The 22,772-nt window shown below is 34.9% G+C and overlaps 1 protein-coding gene across 1 annotated transcript in view; it reads left to right on the top strand.

Annotated features, from left to right (window-relative positions):
* RYR2 (ryanodine receptor 2) overlaps positions 1 to 22,772 on the top strand; it is a 682,530-nt gene that overhangs the window by 328,276 nt on the left and 331,482 nt on the right. The window contains exons 13-15 of the mRNA XM_070228795.1: positions 6,890 to 7,054; positions 12,786 to 12,907; positions 21,223 to 21,406. Of these exons, the coding sequence (XP_070084896.1) occupies positions 6,890 to 7,054; positions 12,786 to 12,907; positions 21,223 to 21,406 (471 nt within the window). The remainder of the gene's footprint in view (positions 1 to 6,889; positions 7,055 to 12,785; positions 12,908 to 21,222; positions 21,407 to 22,772) is intronic.

Here is a 22,772-nt window from a genome sequence, read left to right as displayed (position 1 = left end):
AGTCTTCCTCAGCAAAAAGAGGAGGATTGATTGCAGATGTTAGCTCAGGGCTCATCTTCCTCAAAAAAACCCAACCTATTTTACTAGTTGATATAAGGAATATTTCCCTTGATTGTCATTGTGATGTCTTTGACACTAATGTGAACAGTCAATAATTTATCTCAAATTCAGGATTTGACAGAAGAATCAACAATTGTTGATAACTATGTATATTCAGAATAAACAGAATAAAGTAGATAATAGTTTATAATATAACCTATGTTTGTCCTTTTTTCTCCCCAGCTTTATTGAGATATAATTGACATATAACATTGTGTAAGTTAAGGTGTACAATATGATGGTTTGATACACGTATGTATTGCGAAAATGATTATGTCAGTCCTCTCTTAAAGAAAATATTTGACAGGGCCGGCTCCGTGGCTGAGTGGTTAAGTTCACGTGCTCCGCTGCAGTGGCCCAGGGTTCGGACCCTGGGTGCGGACATGGCACCGCTCGTCAGGCCACGTTGAGGTGGCGTCCCACATCCCACAACTAGAAGGACTTGCAACTAAGATATACAACTATGTACAGGGGGGATTTGGGGAGATGAAGCAGAAAAAAAAAAAAAAGATTGGCAACAGTTGTTAGCCCAGGTGCCAATCTTTAAAAAAAAAAAAAAAAAAAAATTTTACATAGTGAAGAATTCAATTGGATTTGTGTAGGTTTTCTTAGAGCTATTCTTCACTTACTCAACTCCTAGAACTTTTAAGCGTCTCTTTCAAGTGTGTTGAAATGTCAGTTTTAATCATAAGGTAGGTCTTGCCAATCACACATATATTATACTTTCCCCAAGATGTAATTATTTGAGGTTAAGATGCCACTAAAATACTCCTCTGTGGGTGATTTCCTCCAGGTTTCCCTCTCCCATGCACCAGGAATAGAAACCTTTTGCTATTGAAATGATGGAAGACCAGCCTCAAATAAGAACGCCAATGAGATTACAAGGATTATGGAGCACATGGCAAAAATAGAAAGAACAAAACATTTTTAGGACATGGTTTTTGTTTTTAGTATGTTATTTTTATTTGGGATTTTTACTCTTGGTTCAAAAAATGTTTAAGATGTTTTAAAACACATGCTCTCATAGAAGGAAAATAAGAGTAGTGGTTAACAATTTGTTATGTGTGAAATAGTATGCTAAGAACTTAACATGCATTACCTCATTTAATCCTAGTTCAACCATATGAAGCTCAGATACTATTTTTAATCTTCCTTGTGCAGATGAGGAAACTGAACCTTAGATAAGTTGTGTGGCAGATCCAGACCTTGGACTTAAGTAGTAAGACTAAAGCCTTTTTAAATAAGAAAATTAAAGATTTAATAATAATAGCAGATAGAAAAGATATGTTGTTCACCTGTGATCATCTATTACAATTGTTCAGTAATTGATTAAATATCTAAAAATAAAAGCAAAATGGAGAATTTGTAGTGTTTTTTCTTATCAAAATAGTTATACAAAGTTATCAATGGAAATGAATTTTGCATTTAATCAGGATTAAATTCAAAACAATTTTTTTGCAGTAACCCTTTCTCAAGAGATGTTGATAGCATACTAGAAAAGAATGCCAACTATGATTTTACAGAAAATATAGAAATTCAGTTATAGTTTTTATGCTGATCCTTTTTAATGACAGTAAGCATGAGAATGAGCTCACTGAATCCTTCTGTGGATGAAGTTTATCAGTCAGAGTTCAGCCAGAGAAGCAGAACCAGTATGAGAGATGTATATATTAAGGGATTTATTATGTGGATTGCTTTATGAGATTGGGAGGGCTGATTGAGCAAGCTGAGAGTCCGTGGTGCAGGTGGTCTGGAAAGGAAGATCATGAAGAGGATGGAACCCCATGGGCCCTAGCTATTTGTAGTCTCTGGGCTCGGGGAAAGCCTAAACTCTCTTTAAAGGGCTCACCCGATTAAGTGTCAGTCACCCAGGACAATCTCCCATTTGATTTTCTCAAAGGCAATTGATTAGAAATCTTCATTACATCCACAAGATCTCCTCACCTTTGCAAAAGTGTAACCTAATCACAGGAGTGAAATGCCATCTTGTTCATTGTCCCAGCCCACACTCCAGGGGAAGGGATTATACAAGGCTCTGTGACCTTGTTTCACTGCTGCTATGAAATCCCCTCAAAGACTCTCCCAGCACAAAAAAATGTTTTAAATCCCTTTTCTCCACAAACCCATTCACCAGTGTTTCCTCACGAGATTTCTGAACACCAGGGATAAAGAGAGCTGTATATTTTTTTGCAGCCCTGCCCTGGATGGTCTCAGGTTGGCTGGCCTGTCAGCCCCAGTAATTTCTCTGACCCTGTAGTATTTTTAGATTCGTATTTCATGGTGACCAACTAGTTTGTACTGCAATGTGGTGCCATAAAGAAGCAAATAAAAAAATAAAACTCTTTTGACCTTTTACCTTTCCGGACTTTAACCATTATGTATCTTAAGTAGAACTGTCCATTACAAAAACAAGCACTCCATCATCTAAGGATAAAGGCCTTTTTTTCTTCCTATCAGCTACTTGAAAGAATAACTTGGATAGATTTAAGGATGATTTCAATTAATGCTAGAAGAATCTCTCTGAACTACCTAGTTCTTATAATAAGAACATAATCCTACAGGACTAGTTCAAGTTTCTTAATGCGTTTAGTTTGGTATATCTAATGCCTTTATATCACTTAATAAGACCACAAACGTTTAGAAATAGTTTTTGCTTTATCATGCACCAGTTTGGAACACCCAATGCCAAAATATCACTTAATATTTTTCAGGTGGTTCCTTTTTGGTTCTAGAACCAATTTGATGTTCATTTAAAAATTAGATATTCCAGGCATTGGTGAGTGGAATTATTTGAATGTTAGGATTGGGAATAGCTTGTAAGTATATTTTCTATAAGAAATCTGAAGGAGTATGTGATTTCTCTCCAAAAATTCATTCTTTCATTTAACAAATCTTTTTTGAGAATCTAATATCTGCAGGCACAGTTCTGATCCTGGGAATATGGGCCATTGGGTTGAAGGAACCAGACATATGATTCCTGTCCTTGAAAAAACAATAGATAGTCAAGTGGGAAAGAAGGCAGTTGAGGAGCAATTTCAAGGAAGAGCCATCATTTCTCTGGTAGTTGAAGTACGGCATGCGATGAGTTTACATGAATCAAAAGAGAAAATAACGACCTAAACAAATCTTTTTACAGTAAAAATAGGTCTTTCAATACCTCTAGACTGTCAGAAGGAGTTTTTCTCTTTGAGTGTTTTTATAGTTCTCAAGATTATTATTACAGAATGGACAATTAGACTATTAAATTTAAAATTCTGTGGATGTTAATGAATGTTAAGATAATAGTTAGGATCTCAACATTTCTTTGATTAAATGCAGGAGATGTAGGAATTAAATTTTACATAGTCTTTTGAGGGAAATTTTTATTTAATTACAAAGTACTTATGTTGGAGTATGTTTATTGGCAATCTGATCTTGAGATTGAAAATGTCTATTGATCTGCTTTGAACTTCATTGATTCCTTAGTCTACAATTCCAAACTGATGTTAATCTGTTCCAATAAATTTTGTATTTCAATTATTATTTTCATTTTGTTATTACATTTCATATTTCTTAACTGACATTCCCATCTGTTTATTCATTATATGTATATTTTCGTTAATGTCCTTTAACATATTTTATATTTATAATAGTTGCTTTAAAATTCTTGCCTGCTAATTGTAAGGGCTATCTTTGCATCAGTGTTTATAGCCTATTTTTTTTTCTTTAGTATAGGTTATATTTTGTTTTGTTTCAATGTAGTATAGATCACATTTTCTTGTTTCTTAACATCTACTTACTTTTAACAGTATATTGCATATTAGAAATGACTGAAAACTCTGAATTTTGTTAAATTTTTTTCTAAGGGATGATTTTGATTTTGGCAGGCAGTTAACCTTGCTGGACTAAAACTCCAGTTTCTCTCTCTTTCTTTTGCAGTGGATGCTTGCTTATATGTCTGCTCAGTTTCAGCTGCCATTATGCTGAGCCTCTCCTGAGTTTAGTGGTCAGCAAGAATTTGAGTGAATTTTATAAGCAGATTTTGTGGATATAGCTCTGATCCAGGACTTAGCTCATGCAATTTTCTGGCTACTTGTGAGCCCTAAAATGTGTCCTCTGTTACCTCAAGCCAGTAAGGCAGCACTGGGCTGTGGGCCGATTGGGTAGGCTATGCCCCGAGGCAAAAAGCAGCTTTTTATAAAGCACTTGGGTGCTGTTTGTCTTTAAAGAAAAGTCTACTTTCCAATTTCTCTCTGCTCTTTGTCCCTCTCAGCTTCCTTCAAATAGATTCTGAAAGGTATTTTTTCTAAATTTTATTGTTATTTATGGGAAGATTAGTCCAACTAAAGTACTCCATCATTTCTCACAGCCAGAATAACCCAAAAGAGAAATAAAATAAAAAAGGTGATGCTGAAACTAGAGGCCACTAATTTAGGTATAGTGTAGCTAATACAGAGTTTTAGTGAGATTATTACTTACCTAATCTGGGCATTTTATTTCTAGGAATACAGGCTAATTTTCTGTTCGATGCTTTTACCAACTGTCACCTTCTTGACTCATGTTGTGCTTGTGCTTATGATTCTTCTAAACATCTAGATTATTTTCACCTGAATTTCTCCTAAGCCTGAGCTACAGAAAATGACAGGAAATAAAAGAAGGAAAGAATATGACTGGCCTTTGTTTTTTCATACAGAAAATAATCACGCTTTTTTTTTCCTAATGTCACTTTAATAGTTCTGACCTGACTCGAGGATCCGAGTAATTACTAAAACATTTCATCATGAATTTGCACAATTAAAACTTCTAACCCAGCGAGCGATGTGAACCGCTTAAATAAAAAGCAAACAGAGCGTGTCTTTACAATTGGCAGTTTTGACTTCTCAAAACACAATCCATGAGCCTATAAATAGACTACAAACTAATGTCCTTGGATAAAAGAAAAACAAAAAGTTAGAATGTTAGAGGCTCATTGTTTTAGTCTGAGGGGATAATTGCATTGTTATATTTTCCCTTAGAACTTAATTTTCTCATTGATAGAGTTGGTATAAGTAGATTAGTAGTTCATCTTGTTTGATAGAATGGAATTGGAATGGTTAATTATCTGTTTTATTGCAGATTCGTAGAATAGTGTTTCAAGTTATTTGCATAATGGTTAAGTCAACTTAATTTATAATTATATTCATTTTCTTAGATGATCTTGACCTTTTTGTATTAAGAATTTCAACTCATTTTAATTTTCAATTGTTGATAGAGGTTCATAAACATTTTAGAGTTTTTCATTAGTATAGTGTGAAAATGATATGAAAAATCTATCAAAATTTTGTTTTTGTTAAATTGTTCCTTTTGGTATAAAAGATATAAATTTTTACTCCAAGTTAATCTTCAAAAATATTTATGTAACTATTACTAATTTCAAACAACAGTCAAATAACCAGAGACCTAGAAGAAACTTAAAGTAAACTTAACAAGGAAAGTTAGACCAAGGAGGGGAATAAGAAACCACAAAAGGAAATACTGCAACTAAAAGAACATTAGTTTTTTACTGTTATTTTAAGGACTAGAGTTGTCCCTTGGTATCTGTGGGTAATTGGTTCCAGGACTCCCCAGGGATTCCAAAATCCCCAGGCATACCCAAAATTGAGCAGATGCTCAACTCCCTTATATAAAAAAGCATGGTATTTGCATATAACCTACGCAATCCTCCTGTATACTTTAAATCATCTCTAGATTACTTACAATACCTAATACAATGTACATGCTATGTAAATAGTTGTTATACTGATTGTTTAGGAAATAATGACAAGCAAAAAAAGTCTGTACGTGTTCAGTACAGATGCAACCATCACAGGCCTTTTGGTACATGGTTGGTTGGATCCACAGATGCAGAACCCAAGATTATGGAAAGCCAAGACAGTGAGTTCTTGAAGATCAGAATTAAGCATGAGAGGGAAAATTGACATGGGGCGTGTTGAAGGAGGAAGCATTAAAATAAACAAGGATTTGAAGGAAACGTTTACTTGGTATCAGAGGATGGATTGCTTCTTCGTAGCCTAGGGAGCTTAGCAGAGGAGCCCTTTAGGAGTGTACAAGTTTGTAGTGTAAGTTGGAAATTGCAGGAGCAGAAACTGAAGTGTAGCTTTGATTAGCTCAAAAGAAGTCATCGTTATCATTAACATCCTTGTTAGCATCATCATCATTATTGACACCATTTTCATGGTCAACATCCCGAAAATGTACTCGAGTGTTTATTTTATCCCAGGCACTGTCCTGAAAACTTTACATGCATTATCTCACTCATTTTTTTTGATGCTCTGGGGGAGATGCTTTTGTTACCTTGATTTACAGATGAGAAAATTGAGGCTGAAAAGCTTTAATTAACTTGTCCTAAGGACACAGAGGTAATGAGTGGCAGAGACTGGACTCAAAACTGGATTTTGTGTCTCCCAAACCTGTGGTCTTAACTACCAATAATGAAAAGAATAATCTGGAAAGAATATGAAGCCTCAACTACTAGTTTTAAGATCTCTGTTTTGGAGTTTGCCATTAAGCAATATAAAGTTTTGTGTTAAGGCCAAAATAATTTTCTACCAGTGTGAATAATTCAAGAATATTTTAGTTATTTTTGCAATTTCCTTCTTTGATTTTCAGTAGAGGTTGAACTGCTAGAGTAAAATATTTTGACCATTATTGTTTCCGCGGATTTCAAAGGGCTGAATTTTTCAAGGGACATATTATCAACAAGGCAAAATTCTTTCAATATAAACTGGTATTTTTTAAACTTTTCATTATCTTTTTTTTCCTCTCTCGTTAGGAAAAATTGGATGTAGGAGTGAGAAAAGAAGTCGATGGCATGGGAACATCTGAAATAAAATATGGAGACTCAGTATGTTACATTCAACATGTAAATACTGGCCTGTGGCTGACTTACCAGTCTGTGGATGTGAAATCTGTGAGAATGGGATCCATACAACGCAAGGTAAGATTATATAAAAACACTCCTGATAGGGGGCTGGCCCCGTGGACGAGTGGTTAAGTTCGCGCGCTCCGCTGCAGGCGGCCCAGTGTTTCGTTGGTTCGAATCCTGGGCGTGGACGTGGCACTGCTCATCAGACCACGCTGAGGCAGCGTCTCACATGCCACAACTAGAAGGACCCACAACGAAGAATATACAACTATGTACTGGGGGGCTTTGGGGAGAAAAAGGAAAAAATAAAATCTTTAAAAAAAAAAAAAACCACTCCTGATAGCAGTCATTTTTCATGACAAAAAACACAAACGCAAGACAAAAAGAGGTAGCTAACACTTTCAGCCATCTGCTAAAGTTCATTATTTACATGCTAAACATCAAATCCCACCATAATAAACTCTGGTTTTTTGTAAGATGAACATTGCTGGATGTTACATCACTGATTTAAATATTAAATGAAGAAATATACTCTTTTCTGAAGTCTAGCTTAGTCTAACTGATTCACTGCATGCTGCTGCTGTAATGATTTTTCTAAAATGCCGAAGTGCTCATGTAGTGTACTCTCATCTCTGCCTCCTTCACTGACACCCCATTGCTTGCAAGACAATGACCACAGTTTTCCATAGTAATGTGATCCCCTTCTTGACCTGCCTTCCACCTCAGCTGTGCCCCAGTCTCCTGTTCTTTGGTCAATCTCTAAGCATCCTCTTCAGTTTCCCCAGCATGCTACTTACAGCACATTCCTTGCAACCCCTCAAAAAAAAAAAGCCCTGGTTTGTACACATCTGTGCATTTGTATATACCATTTCCTCTCTTTGGAATACGCTTTACAAGTTCTTTTTCCTCTGCCCAATTCCTAGCCATCCACCAGAGGTGAAGTTTAAAGATGATCTTCAAAGTTCTTCCTGACTATCTCAGCTTATCCCCTGCAACCTTCCTTATGTCCTCATAATATTCATATATAAGTTTTTAAATTTTATATACACTCCCTGTGCTGTTTTATTTACTAGGCTACATGTCTCTCTCTCTCCGCTAATTTATGAACTCCTTTAGGGCAAGTACATAGTACTAGATTGTTCGTATTTCATATTTTTACACCAACATGTAATACAGTGCATAGAACCAAATAACCAGACACAGGTTATTTCTCCAAATGGGAGAGCTTGGAAAAGAAGACTGTAGGGGGCAGAAATTTTTATTTTCAATAGATTTATTAAATGTAACATATATACATTCCAGTATAGATTGTTCATCGTTATTGTGATCTGTTTAGAGGGACCAGTGCTGACTTTGGTGAATTTGAAGGCTGATTTTGCTTAGATGAGGTTGGGCTTAAATGCATCCTTACACTACCTAACTCTGAGCTTTGGATGGAGATCCTGAGACAATTCTGCAGACCTGTGTAATCTTTATAATGAGATGATCACTTGTCTTTGAAGTCTTTGATCTAGGTTCATAAATTTAAATTCATATATTTGTATTCAGTATTGTAAAGCATTCCTTATTTCCTGTTACTGAGCCTGGCTGTTTTAAACTTTTTATTTTGGAAAATTCAAATATATACAAAGAAAACAAAATATGCATTGAAGCCTTACATATCCATTGTTAACCTTCAGCATTTTCAGTGCTCTCCTGTTCTTGTTTCATTTATACCTCCACCCCCATGCCATGTTCCACTGGATTATTACTGTTACTTATTTTTAATTTTTGGAGGTAAAACTTATATTCACTGGAATGCAAAAAATTAACTGTAGAGTTTTGACAACTGGATACATTTGTACGACCCAAACACATTGCAATATGGAACATTTCCGTTTCCCCAGAAAATTGCCCAAAATTCTTTTCCAGATTCTCCCTGCCCCTTCTTCCCAGGAACAACTTCTCTTGTGGTCTTTACCCCCCAGAGGTTGGTTTTACCTGATGTAGAACTTTATATAAATGAAATCATGCAGCACACATGCTTTTGGATATAGCTTTTTTCACTCAGCAAAATGTATGTAACTTTTATCCTTGTTGTTGCATGTTTGGATCCAAAGAATTGCAGCAGCCTTTTGAGGTCTACAGAAGCCAAAGAGCCTAGAGGTTAGACTATGTTCAGTTCACAGTCTAAGGAGGAGGGGCAGAAAGGAAAAGACACGACAAAGGTGTATAATCCTGATTTATGATCTGTCTCCATCACTAGACTCTGGGCACTGGAACCACATCTTTTATTTCTGTATTCTCAGTATCTAGCACAGTAGATGTTCAATCAATGGTTCTTGAATGAAAACATATATTTTCAAGGGTGTGAAGTTACAGTTGAGTAAAGGAGATCCCACATACACTTATTCGCTTGGTCTCCAACTGCATTAGCATCGCAGAATTTTGAGTGTACAGAGTGCCATCTTAGCGTTTGGAAGGTCACCAGCTAACGTGCAAACTGGAGCAAAAGAGTTTGATTGGGCTTCAAAACAAATTTGTATTTTGATAAAGATATTTGGCCATGGCTCTTCCATAATATTTACCAGATTTTTTTTCTAAATACTTTATTTTGAAAAATTTCAAACATACGAAATGTTAGAAGACTAATTTAATGAATATCCGTATACCCTCATATTAGATTCAACAATCATTAATAGTTTGCAATATTTACTTTCCTTCTCTCCATCCCTTCCTTCTTCCTTATTTCTCTCTCTCTGTATATGTGTATGTGTATGGACACATCCACACTACCATTCTTATACCTAATAGATAATGATTCATTATATTATCTAATATTCTGTTCATATTCATATTTCCTCCATTGTCCTAAGAATGTCTTTTATAGCTCATTTTAAATCAGAATCCAATCAAGGTTCATGCATTTGTTTATTTTTTTATGCTTCTTTAGTCTCTTTTAATCTAGAATAATTCCTTATCTTATTTTTGTCCCATGCCACTGACTTTTTTAAGAACCCAGGCCAGTTATAGAATGTCCCATGTTCTGGATGTGTCTAACCATTTTTTCCCGTTGCTCATGTTTCTTATAATTCCCATAAACTTGAAATTAACTTTAGGGCTGTGCTGGCTAAATCAGTAGCCGCTAGCCACGTGTGGCTAGTACTATAGGAAGTGGGTTTTTAGTTTTGTTAAATTTTAATTAATTTAAATTTAAAAAGTTATGCTTGAATAAGTTATTAGAAAACTTTTATCCATGTTTGGAACAACTTAAGTATCTGAATGTACTTTTCCAACTATAAATGTCATGAATTCTAAAACAAGTCAAGTACTTTAAATAATAATTTGTTGTCAAATCGACATACTCTGTAATTATAAAATATGCACTGGATTTTGAAGATAAGGATTGAAAAAAATAATGTAAAATATCCCATTAACAAGTTTGTATATTTATTACATGTTGCGATAATAATATTTTGGATATATTGCATTAAATCCAATATATTACTAAAATTAATTTTAATTTTTTTAAAAAACTTTTTTGAATATGGGTTCTAGAAAATTCAAAGCTACGTATGTTAGAAACACCTTCGGCCCCCCACCTCCGTGATCCCTTCTAGTCACTATCACACTCAAGGATAAACACTATCATTGCTTGTGATACTGGACATGAGTTTTGTTGGGCTTTTCATTTTATTAATCATGATTTTGTTGGATCCGCCATACTGCAGTCAATGTTGTTAAGCCTCAAAATTTACCAGAAAGGTAAAAGTTCAAAATAGATTTCACAAATAGTAAAGAACTGAAAGAATAAACAAAGGAAAATTCTTAACTCACATATTACTTTCTAAGAACTCTGCCTAATGTCACATTTTCCATATAGCTTTTATTAAAAGTTGAGTATGATATATTGTTATGTGAGAAATATAGGTAGAAATGGTAACATGTACACCTGCATTTTTGTAAAGATAGAAGTAAATTTCTACCAGAAAATCATCAGAAACTCTTCAGGTATGATTTACCATTCAATATACGTAAGTGGTAAATGCAAAAAAAAAAAACGTCTTTCATTTTTCCAATTAACCAATTTAACCAGTTGTCTTCAATCTTTTTTTCATACATATACCCCTTGAAAGAATTTTTAAAACCACATACCTCATGACATACTTTTCTTTATAAATTTAAACAGTTGCAAGTAAAAGGATTTATGGTCTACTAAAAATATGAACATTTTAAAGCAAACTCTACATGTGTCTTTCAAATTTCACATGGAAACTAAATATCAAGAGTTTCCACAATTTCGTTGCCTCATTCTGCTGAGTTCAGTAAAACACCAATCCCTGACAATTTTATCTTTTTTTACCTCATATCAGTTTCCTCTGCTCCATCCCCACAAATCTAGTTCAGCCTTTTTCGTGCCTCCTGTGCACTCTTCCCATGCCCTCTTACCCAGTGTCTCTGCCTTCAGTCTCACCTCTTTCCAGTCCGCCCTGACTTTGCGACTGCCCTGTTTAGACAGCTCCTGGCTGAGCCTACCTTCCTGTGGTCATTCCAGCCTCCTTACCATGACAAACCCTATCCGGTATCTCACCTCCGGCCACTCCCTGTCTTCAGTCCACTGCAGTAATGACAGGGTTCTTAGTCATTACTCCACTGTCTCTTTCCCTAACCATGGATTAAAGTCAGAATAGGATTTATATTCTCCATCATGGGCTAACATAATGCTTGCCTTTCTAGAATAGTTTGACAAGGGTGTTAAAAGGCTAAACTTCTTAAGTTAGTAAGTAACATGTGAAACAGACTTTATAGGCCATAGAAGAGATAATCTAATTAAAACCTCCATTATAAACTTATTACTACTTCTAGAATTATGTATTAATCTTTTTTTTTTTTGAGGAAGATTAGCCCTGAGCTAACATGTGCTGCCAATCCTCCTCTTTTTGCTGAGAAAGATTGTCCCTGAGCTAACATGTGTGCCCATACTTCCTGCTACAGCATGGCTAGATGAGCGGTGCGTGTGTAGGTCCGTGCCCAGGATCTGAACCAGTGAACCCTGGCCTGCTGAAGTGGAGCACACGAACTTAACTGCTGCGCCACCAGGCCACTCCTACTCTATTAATTCTTATGGGGAGATTTCAGTGTGGTCGTGATATACCAGGACTTCCCCAATCTAGATCTCCCAATTTTTATATACTTCCCAGTTAACTAGTGTCTTCAAATCATTTTTTATTTCAAGAAAAGCGTGTTAATGATATATTCGCCAAATCTTTACATATTTGAAACTGTCTTTCTGTTGTTGTTTCATATGAATAAGAACTTGGTTAGTTAAAAAATGTCTGAATCACTCTTCCTGGCTTTTATATATGCCGCTTAGTGTGAATATTCATGTTTTGCTTCAGAAATATAAACTTATGATTGTGGAGTGATGCACAGACCACACTGAAGTGTTACAAATATATAGTTTGTACACTATATTACCTTTTTTAAAAAAAAATCCAAGCACTGGGGCCTGCCTGGTGGTGTAGTGATTAAGTTCATGCACTCTGCATTGGTGGCCCAGGGTTCACAGGTTCGGATCCCAGGTGCAGACCTAGCACCGCTTGTCAAGCCGTGCTGTGGTGGTGTCCCACATACAATAGAGGAAGACTGGCACAGATTAGCTCGGGGCCAACCTTCCTCACACACACACACACACACACACACACACAAATCCAAAAACTCTGAATTATGAGATGTATCTGTCACCAAGGATTTTTAATCAGCAGAAACTCCGTTTTGGAAAATAGATGTTGGGAATCACAGCATTATTTCTGCTTCCTTATAGGCTATTATGCATCATGAAGGACACATGGACGATGGCTTAAACTTATCTAGGTCTCAGCACGAAGAATCCCGGACAGCACGAGTCATCCGCAGCACCGTCTTTCTCTTCAATAGATTTATAAGGTACATTTTCTTTTGTTGTTGCGGTTGTTTGACATTTTATTTCCGTTTTCTTACTGGATTTACATATAAACAGTTCGAAAATGTATGATGGTGATAATCTCATACAATTTGGTAGGTCAGCAGAACACATTAGGAAGTGCTAGTTAGGTGGTTTTGTCTTTCTTTTAAATGGCCTTTTTAAAAAAAATGGTTGTGCTTTTAGAAATTGTATGTGTGACTTGTAATTGCTAGCTGTAGGGTCAGGATTGTTCTATAACATACCCTGTGCTGGACCTATTTAATTCTAATTTATACTGAGGATAGGAAAGTCTAGATACTTTGTGGGTTTGGAAGTGTATTAAGAAAATAAAATGATTCTTACAGTAACTAAGTTTTCCTACCTAATAATGGAAATAGTTGTGTATCTACAAACTAAATCAAGCTTGTGGCCAAAGTGTTTTCTGGCAATATTTTACCAACCTACTCTCTGACTTGTGATGGATATCATATATCTCTTTAAACTTCACCAATTTGATGGGAAAAAAATTATAATATGTCTGTGTGTGTGTGTGTGTGTGAGTGTATATTTATAACTATAATTAATTTTAGGTTTGTATTTATTTGAGAATTGTGAGAATGGGTATATTTCATGTTTATTAACCAGATTTCTTCATTTATTTATTTTTTTCTGGTTTACCCTATTTGTTGATATTTCTATTAGGCTGTTATGAGTTTATGTTATGTTAGAGACATTAATTTCCTGTCATCATACATAAATTTCAAATATTTTCCTAATTAGTGGTTTGGAAAAGAATTTTAAAGTGTTTTTTTCATAGTAGTTTACTCAATAAATCATGTTTTGGTTTTTATAATTTTCACCACCCAAATTACGTAAATGTTAGCCTAATTATTCTCTGCGTCTTTTATAAACCACCCCACTGTGTGTGTACATTTGTGTGCATGCTTTTATGTAACCAAAGAATGTGTACAGCATTCAGCTTCATCATATCCTTAGTATTTATCTCATTTAAACTCTAGTCCTTATAGGATGGAGTAAGGCATAGAGATGGGGTAAACATCAGGTTTTTATATTGCACTTATTACTTGTATTACTTTTAAGTATTATTTGTATTTATTGTTGAATCATTTTCATAGTATTTCTTGTAATAAATAAAATTTCTTATGTTAGTGTAGTATAAAATTAATGATATCAGGAAGTACTACTTGCAAGTTATAACTTACTTTAGAATCAATTCAGCATAGCTTTCTTCCATCTTGTTCTTTCCACTGGTTCTTCTTTACTGCAGTCCAATTAGTTCTATAAGGATTGAGGAAAATAATCATAAATCTTTAAAATAGTCAATTTTTTATTCAGTTATATCCATCATTACTGACTTCGTCAAATACAACGGACATTTTTTTATTACAGTGTGACTTCTGTGGTGTTTTTAATGGCACTACTGAGATTCTGTTTGGTAAGCAATAACTTACTTAATGCCAGAGAAAAAAATGATTATTTGTTTTGAAATGCATTTTGTTGGAAATATACCGTATCAGTGTTTAGACTTAATGCAGTGATGGTATGGCGTAAGTTACATTGTGTATGTTGACTGAGATACTATCCTTCATCTTGGATGTGATTTGCTTTAGCAAATTTGTTCTTTGCTCAAGACTACACTCATTTATTTTTGAAGAGTAGTGTCTGTGATTTGGAAGATTAATTTTAGAATTTAACAATTGCTTAATTGATTAGATAGTTAGAGGTCCAAACATGAGAAATTTAGATTCTGTAGCAAAAGTACTTACTGAATTATGTGTTTGCAGCTTCATATTGAAATTCAACTTTCAGCTGGGTTATTTCAATGAAATTCCTTCCTTGTACCTATACTGATAAAATAGGATGGCTGTATAACCCAGGTTTAACTATAAAAATGTTATCTGATTCCCACTCTAATCTTTAATATTTCTTCCCTTGGGTTTAATTTTTTCTTCTTTTTCTAGTTTCATAAGATGAAGGCTGACATCATTGATTTGGGACCTTTCTTTTGTATTATAGTCATTTAGTGCTATAAATTTCTGTCTTTAGTGGCACTGAACACTTGATGTGCTGTCTTTCATTTTCTCTTTTGATTGCTTTTTTGACCAATAGATTATTTAGTTTCCAATTATTTGGGGATTTTCTAGAGATTTTTGTTACTGATTTCTAAGTTAATGCCATTGTGGTCAGAGAACATTCTTTGTAAGATTGAATGCTTTTAAATTATTGAGACTTGTTTTATGGCCCAGAATATATTATATCTTGGTGAATGTTCTGTGTGCACTTGAAAAGAATATCCATTCTCCTCTTATTGGATGGAGTGCTAAAAAATGTCCATTTGATCTAGTTGATTGATAGTGTTGCTTAGATCTTCTGTTTCCTTACTGATCTTCAGTCTAATTGTTCTATTAATTATTGAAAGAAGGGTATTGAAATCCCTGACTATAATTGGATTTTTCTTTTTGGTCCTTGCAATTCTATCATTTTTTCTTTATGTATTTTGAAGCTCTGTTATTAAGTGCATACAAATTAAGGATACGTCTTTTTGATGAATTGATGCCTTTATCATCATTAGGAAGTTACTCTTTTTTAATTCCTGGTGATATTGTTTGCTATGACGTCTGTTTTGTATGATGTTAATATAGTGCTCCAGCTCTCTTTTTTCCTTGGTGTTAGCATTGTATACCTTTTAAAAATCTTTTACTTTTAACCTATTTGTGTCTTTATATTTAACGTGCCCTTTTTTTTAGGCAGTATGTAGTTGAGTCTTGCTTTTTTTCCAATTTGACAGTCACTGCCTTTTAATTGTGAGGTTTAGTCCATTACATTCATGTGATTTTTGATATAGTAATTTTAAATCTCCCATCTAGACTTTGTCCCTTTTCCTTCATTTTCTGCCTTTTTGGGGGTTAGTTGAGTATTTTATTCCATCTTATCTCCTTTGTTGACTTATTAGCTATAATTCTTAAAGTTATTTTAGTGCTTTCTTAAGATTTATAACATACGTCTTTAACTTATCACAGTCTTCCTTCAGGTCATTTTATCACCATGAATACTATAAGAACATCTCAGTAGTATACTTCTCTCTCAGTCTTGTGCTATTTTTGTCATACATTTTGCTTTTACAGATAGTACAAACCCCACACTACATTTTTATCATTTTTATTTAAGGTCAATTAGATTTTAAAGAGATTTAAATAATAGCAAAAGTACATTATATATCTGTGTATATAGTTATCATTTCTCATGCTCTTTGTTCCTTTTTGAGGATCTATATTTCCTTTGAGTATCATATTCTTTTGCCTAAAGGACTTCTTTTAACATTTCTTTTAGTGCAGCTCTGCTGGGGATGGACTCTTTTGTCTATTGTACATCTAAAAATGTCTTTATTTTCCCTTATTTTAAGTGATATTTTTGCCAGGTATATCATTCTAGGTTGATATTTTTTTCTTTTGGTTAGTTGATTTTTCTCCTTATTGCTGATTATATTTTACACTTCTTTACATGCCTGATCTTTTTTTTTTTTTTTTGCTTGGGAAAGATTGTTGCTACACTAACATCTGTGCCAGTTTTCCTCTATTTTATGTTGGATGCCACCCCAGCATGGTCTGATAAGCAATGATAGCTCCACACCCAGGATCCAAACCTGCGAACCCCAGGCCACTGAAGCAGAACATGCAAACTTAACCACTATGCCATGGCTCTGGCTCTGTGCCTAGTCATTTTTGTTTAGTTGCCAGACGATGTGAATCTGTTGCATGCTAGATATTTTTGTTTTCTGTAAATATTCTTGAGCTTTTTTGGGGGATGCAGTTACTTGGAAACAGTTTGATTCTTTTGGACCCTGCTTTTAGGATTTTTTGGGCAGGAGCAGAGTAGTGTTTGATCTAGGGCTAATTATTTCCCATGATTGAGGCAAGACCATCTGTCTACTCTACCTGATGCCCCATGAATTGTGAGGTTTTCTAATCTGGCTAATGGGAAGAGGCGCTATTTCAGATCCCATGTGAGGGTCGGCTACTGTTCCTTCCATTCATTTCAGGGGGTTCTGTTCTCTGCCTTGGGTCGTTTTCTCACATGCATGTGCCGATCAGTGCTTTGCTGAGTATTTGAGGGGATGCTCTGTAGTTCTCCATAGTCCACTCTTGTACAGCAGTCTCCTCTCTGGTACTGTGTCCTGTGAACTCTGGCAACCTCGGTATCCCCAGGTATCCCCAGCAATGTCTCCTCAACTCAGGGAGTCTTTCCATGCCTCACCTGGTCCCCTTTCTACTCTATAGCCTAGAAATTCCTACAAAGCATAAACTAGGGCAGTTGTAGGACTCACCTTGTTTGTTGCCTGACTCTCAGGCATTTCTGTTTTTTCCTTTATAGCCAATGTCTTGAAATGGTTTTTTCCCCAGATAGTTTTTTCTGTTTTTTGCGAGAAGAAGGGGTTGTTTCAGAAGAGAGAGTAAATCTTGTCCCTATTGCTTTATCTTGGCTAAAAACAACTCAAATTGCAAATGACATATGCAGTTCTTATTTCAAGATGAGATTCCATGTTTCCCCTGGCAAACGTAGTCTAGGATATTTTTGCTAATTCTGTATTGACATGTTTTCTTTTCTCCTTTAGATTTCCTCCTTATTACAAACCCATCGCCTAATGCCATCTTTTCCTGAGTTATCTAGTATATCCTTTTAACAGTGTCTCTCTCCCCTGTGACCACGTAACAAGTGCCATGGATGAATATAATGTCTGTTTCCTTCTCTCACACTTAACTGACCTTAATGGTGCTTTAATTTTTCAAAAATTAAATTCAATTAGGCTTTAGTTTTTTCTCTTTTTTTCTTTCTAGAGTATTTACCTGTTAGTTGTATTATTGAATTCCATCCATTACATTTATATATATTTCTATATATACAGATTTTACTTATATGCTCATTAGTATTACTGAGCTATTAGAATTCCTGAATTTATGCAATTCTTTAATATATCTCAGAAACTTTGAAAAGTTTTATGTAATTACAGAGCATTATAAAGGGTATATTATTTTAAGTAGAATGCTTTGATCCTTCTGTCATATTCATGAACACACCAAAAGTCCTTAAAATCTCAATAACTTTACAATATTTGCATCCATGTATTTTTCAAGGTAAATTATTTTTTAATTGTTCATTTTATTAATATAGATAATTTACTATTAATTTTTAAAATGTATAAATTTTATAAATGTATAAAATGTTTTAAAATATTTATTTTATCTATTTAAAAGAAGAAATATATTTATATACTTAAAATAAAAATATATTTAAAGTGTATAAAATATTTTAAAAATGTATACTCAGACCTCCCTTTTTACTTCTTAGAGTAAAAGTCAAGACCATTTAGTTTTTGTTCATTTGTGATTTTCTGATATAGTTTGTTTTCTGTGATCCTTCTGGTCTCTCTCCCAGGTCAGGGTAGTGGTGGTGGTGGTGGTGGTGTGTGTGTGTGTGTGTTTGTGTTTGTGTTTGTGTTGTGTATAGGGGAAGGGATTCTATTCTTATGGACTGTAAATATATACATATAAAACCTTTTTGTCTCTAGTATATTAATAAATGCATTCATGAAGTAAATGAGAGAAGGGAGGAATCTGTGTTTGTTAGGTAGTAATGTGGTTAATCTTCAAATTACAAAATGTAGAGATGGAATTCATGGCTTTAAGTTTTGCTCTGACATAGTGTGATTCTACCACTTTTGGTTTTTCCCAATTAGTTTTTTCTTCATTTATTTTTGTCCTTGATAAATTAATGTGGTAAATATGTCTATATTAGATACTTCTAAAACTTAGCATAATTAATAATTTTAGAGTCTTGGTTAGCAGTTGTTTGACAAGAAGCTTTTCCTAGAAAGTTACTGAATGGTTACATTTCTATTTTTTCCCAGTTTTATTTAGATATAATTGACATACATCACTGTATAAGTTTAAGGTATACAGCATAATGGTTTGATTTGCATATGTTATGAAATGATTACCACAATAAGTTTAGTTAACATCTATCATCTTGTATAGATACAATAAAAAGAGAAAAATAAAAATGTTTTTTCTCCTTGTGCTGAGAGCTCTTAGGATTTACCCTCTTAACAGCTTTCCTATATACCATACAGCAGAGTTGACTACAGTCAGCATGTTGTACGTTATGTCCTTAGACTTGTTTATCTTGTAAGTGGAAGCTTGTACCTTTTGCCCACCTTCCTCCAGTTCCCTCTCCGTCCACCTGGTTATGATTCTGATAGCAGATATGTTCAACTCAGTAACCTAAAAACTGACATTTACTGTTGTTTCTCCTTAGGTTTGAAAATGTAGATATTATACTTGAGTGACTTTTGAATTTCTTTCACCTTTAGTATGATGAGAGTTGAGTTTGACTTTGTTTTAAATATATTTACGTTTCAAATAGAGTTAAGGGAATAAAATGTTAGAACAGAAATATTTCATTGCATATGAATTTTTAGTCGAAAAGGGAAGAAATAATTTTCTTTTACAATGTCATTTCTGTTGCCTCTTAGGCATAGAAAAACTTATAGAGATGATAAACTAGGTAATAGATGAATTCCATCGATATATTGATTTGGAATTTCAGGCAAAAATTTTAGAATAGTCATGCAGTTTTACTATTTCTACTGTTTATAAGTCTGAAGTCAAATATTCCAAAATTATTCATAATCTGTGGAAATGATAATATATTTTGAGTAATGTTTTTGAGCATCGTAAAGTTCAAAGATAAGCTAATTCTCTCTTATAAGGTTTTTATTGTTTTTTAAAATACAAATTCCAGTACAGTCAGATGATTAGCTTTTGGAAACATTTCCTTGGAATAAAATATTGCTGTACAATTGTGCTGATGCAGAGAGCGGGAAAGGAAATATGATATTTCTATGCATTAAATTTTGTTATGAATAATATGAATATTACTATATCAACTATAGTATAGGCATTCTCCTGTTCTTTTATGGTGCCTGTTGTGTGTGTGTGTTTTTTATTTTGATGAAGATTAGCCCTGAGCGAACATCTGCTGCCACTCCTCCTCTTTTGCTGAGGAAGACTGGCCCTGAGCTATCATCTGTTCCCATCTTCCTCTATTTTATATGTGGGACGCCTGCCACAGCATGGCTTGGTAAGCAATGCACAGGTCTGCACCCCGGATTCGAACCAGCAAACCCGGGGCCGCCCAAGCGGAGCACGTGAACTTAACTGCTGTGCCACCAGTCTGGGCCCCTGTTGTATATTTTTTTGATAAGCTTTTTGTTTTAGAGTAATTGTGATTTATAAACACCACGTGTTAAGGTTCTTTCCAGATCCATTCAAAGCTATGAGTTTCAAAACTCAGAATCTCTGAAAGTTTAACAAATTAACACGTTTACATGCCAGTAATGTTTCTCTTCAAAGGCTAGAAAATGCAACGTGATAGTGTTTTTTAATCTAATTTTAAAATGCACTTATTTCAGGAAATAGAAAAAAGTTTAATATATTGTTTCCTGATTAATAAGCAAATATTCTAAATTAATATCATTAGAATATATTTTTAAACTGGCAGGAATTAAACAAAATGGCAGTGAGTGTCAATGGTAGTGTAGCAGTTAACGGTTCCTTCTCCAAAAACTAAACAAAACAGAACACATACGTGTTAGAATTTTGATTCTGGGAAGTTACATCTTTAACTTTAAAGTATTTAGTGCTTTAAAATGGAAATCAGGGGCCGGCCTGGTGGCGCAGCGGTTAAGGTCGCACGTTCTGCTTTGGTGGCCCGGGGTTCGTGGGTTTGGATCCTGGGTGTGGACATGGCAGCACTCAGCAAGCCATGTTGTGGTAGGCATCCCACATATAAAGTAGAGGAAGATAGGCATGGATCTTAGCTCAGGGCCAGTCTTCCTCAGGAAAAAGAGGAGGATTGGCAGCAGTTGTTAGCTCAGGGCTAATCTTCCTCAAACAAAATAAATAAATAAATAAAAAATAAATAAATTGAAATTCAGTTGGTTTCTAAATATTTAGACCATTGGTTTGGTTTTATAGACATGGGTCCTCTCTGTCCTTCAGGTTTTTCTCTAGATGAGTTTCTTTCCAGACTGGTGTTTCTAATACAGCTTTGTATATACATGACAAAATGTAAAATTTCTCATTTAAATATATTAATTATTGCCGTTTAAGGAAAATGAAGACTTTTGTTATATGTTCCTATATAGGGAGAGAGAATAAAGCTTTAAATCATCTAGAAACTAAAAAATAATAAAATTGTAAATCATTGATGTAGAGAAATGTTTGCTTGTTTGTTTTAGGGGCCTTGATGCTCTCAGCAAAAAAGCGAAGGCTTCCACGGTGGACTTACCCATAGAGTCTGTAAGTCTGAGTCTCCAGGACCTGATTGGCTACTTCCACCCGCCGGATGAACATCTAGAGCACGAAGACAAGCAGAACCGATTGCGAGCTCTGAAGAATCGGCAGAATCTCTTCCAGGAAGAGGTGAGTTTCTGCCCACACTCATTTCTTCTTTGCTCTTGTCTTGGGAAGAGAACTTCCTGGTGGGGAAAATTCTCCCTTTGACATCTTTGCATTTTGAGATATAGCTGAGCAGGTAGACTACTGTACATGGAACCAGGCCTCAGAGGAAGCCTGCAATTACTTTTATTTCTCCATCAGTGAGTACTAATTTTAAAAGATGAAACTCTTCACTCCCCTGGCAAAGGACAATTTATTTTACTGTCTGCTCAGCCTCCATACTAATCTTTCATTGGACTATAGTTTGCTTCATCTTAGTTACACAAAAACAGAATCGTTAAGCGTCTAAATAAATGAATACAGGCTTTGGAAAGCAGGGGGGGTATTCATACTGTTGAGTGGGTTCTTTAGGGCTCCTTGGAAGTGCCTGAGGCTCCACAGGGAGCCTTGTGTTGGAGATGGAAGCTGCCAGGAGAAGGCCCCTCGAGGTGGCAGAGCTCTAGGCTCCCTCCTTGGACAGAGCAGCCCCACTTTTTCCCTTTGTGTATATTAATTTTCTACGTATGACTTTATTTTGCGAAAATTCCACTGCTAAGAATGGCTCAGGTGCCATGTTTTGTAGACAGAATAACAGAAGGACCAAGTGAGATGTCTGATGTTCCTGTGGTCGTGTCAGAACTAGTACCGTGTATTCAGGAGTTTCAGTGGGAGGATATCAGAGTTGAACTGGCAAGTGAAGTCAGCCCAGCAAGTGATCCCACTCTTCTCAATGCTCCCTGTATGTAGAATAATGAATTTTTCTGAGTAAAAATGTCTAAGAAAAAAGGTTAGAGGACATCGCTGAGTCCCCAAAATCCCTAAATCTATGTTCTTTTAGTTTTCAAACTGTTTCCTAATTTTCCACCCAAAGCCTTTGAAACTGACATTAATTTTTGTGGACTTTTTCACTGTGTATACAAAGGAAAGACCTATCTGGAGACCCTAATGGCGTGAAAGCACGGAAATGTCAGCATAAACCACTGATAACAACATGGAGTATTTGTTGGGACCTTATCTTTTTGTGTATGCCAAATCATTAGACTGTGCTGTATTTATCTAATATCAAGAAAGAGTGAAGTGAAATATTGGGCTGGGGAAATTGAAAATATTGATTTAGATTAATTTTTTTTCACTTTCTTATGTAAAACAATCTGGATGGGGACCTAGAAATGTTCTTAGGTCCATAGTGCCTCTTAAATTCCCTGTGTGAAATAAGATAATTTGATTAGTTCAACTTTTTATATCTGTTCCTTTCATGTGCTTTGCCTCGTTTTGACAATCTTGATCTAGCAATAATCATAAAAGCAGAATTTCAAATTTAGACAGCATCTTACAAAGTTCTGTAGTGAAT

This window comes from Equus caballus, chromosome 1, assembly GCF_041296265.1.
Source record: "Equus caballus isolate H_3958 breed thoroughbred chromosome 1, TB-T2T, whole genome shotgun sequence".
NCBI lineage: Eukaryota > Metazoa > Chordata > Mammalia > Perissodactyla > Equidae > Equus > Equus caballus.
Note: the sequence above shows the minus strand (reverse complement) of the source record. Positions and strands in the feature narration are given on the sequence as shown.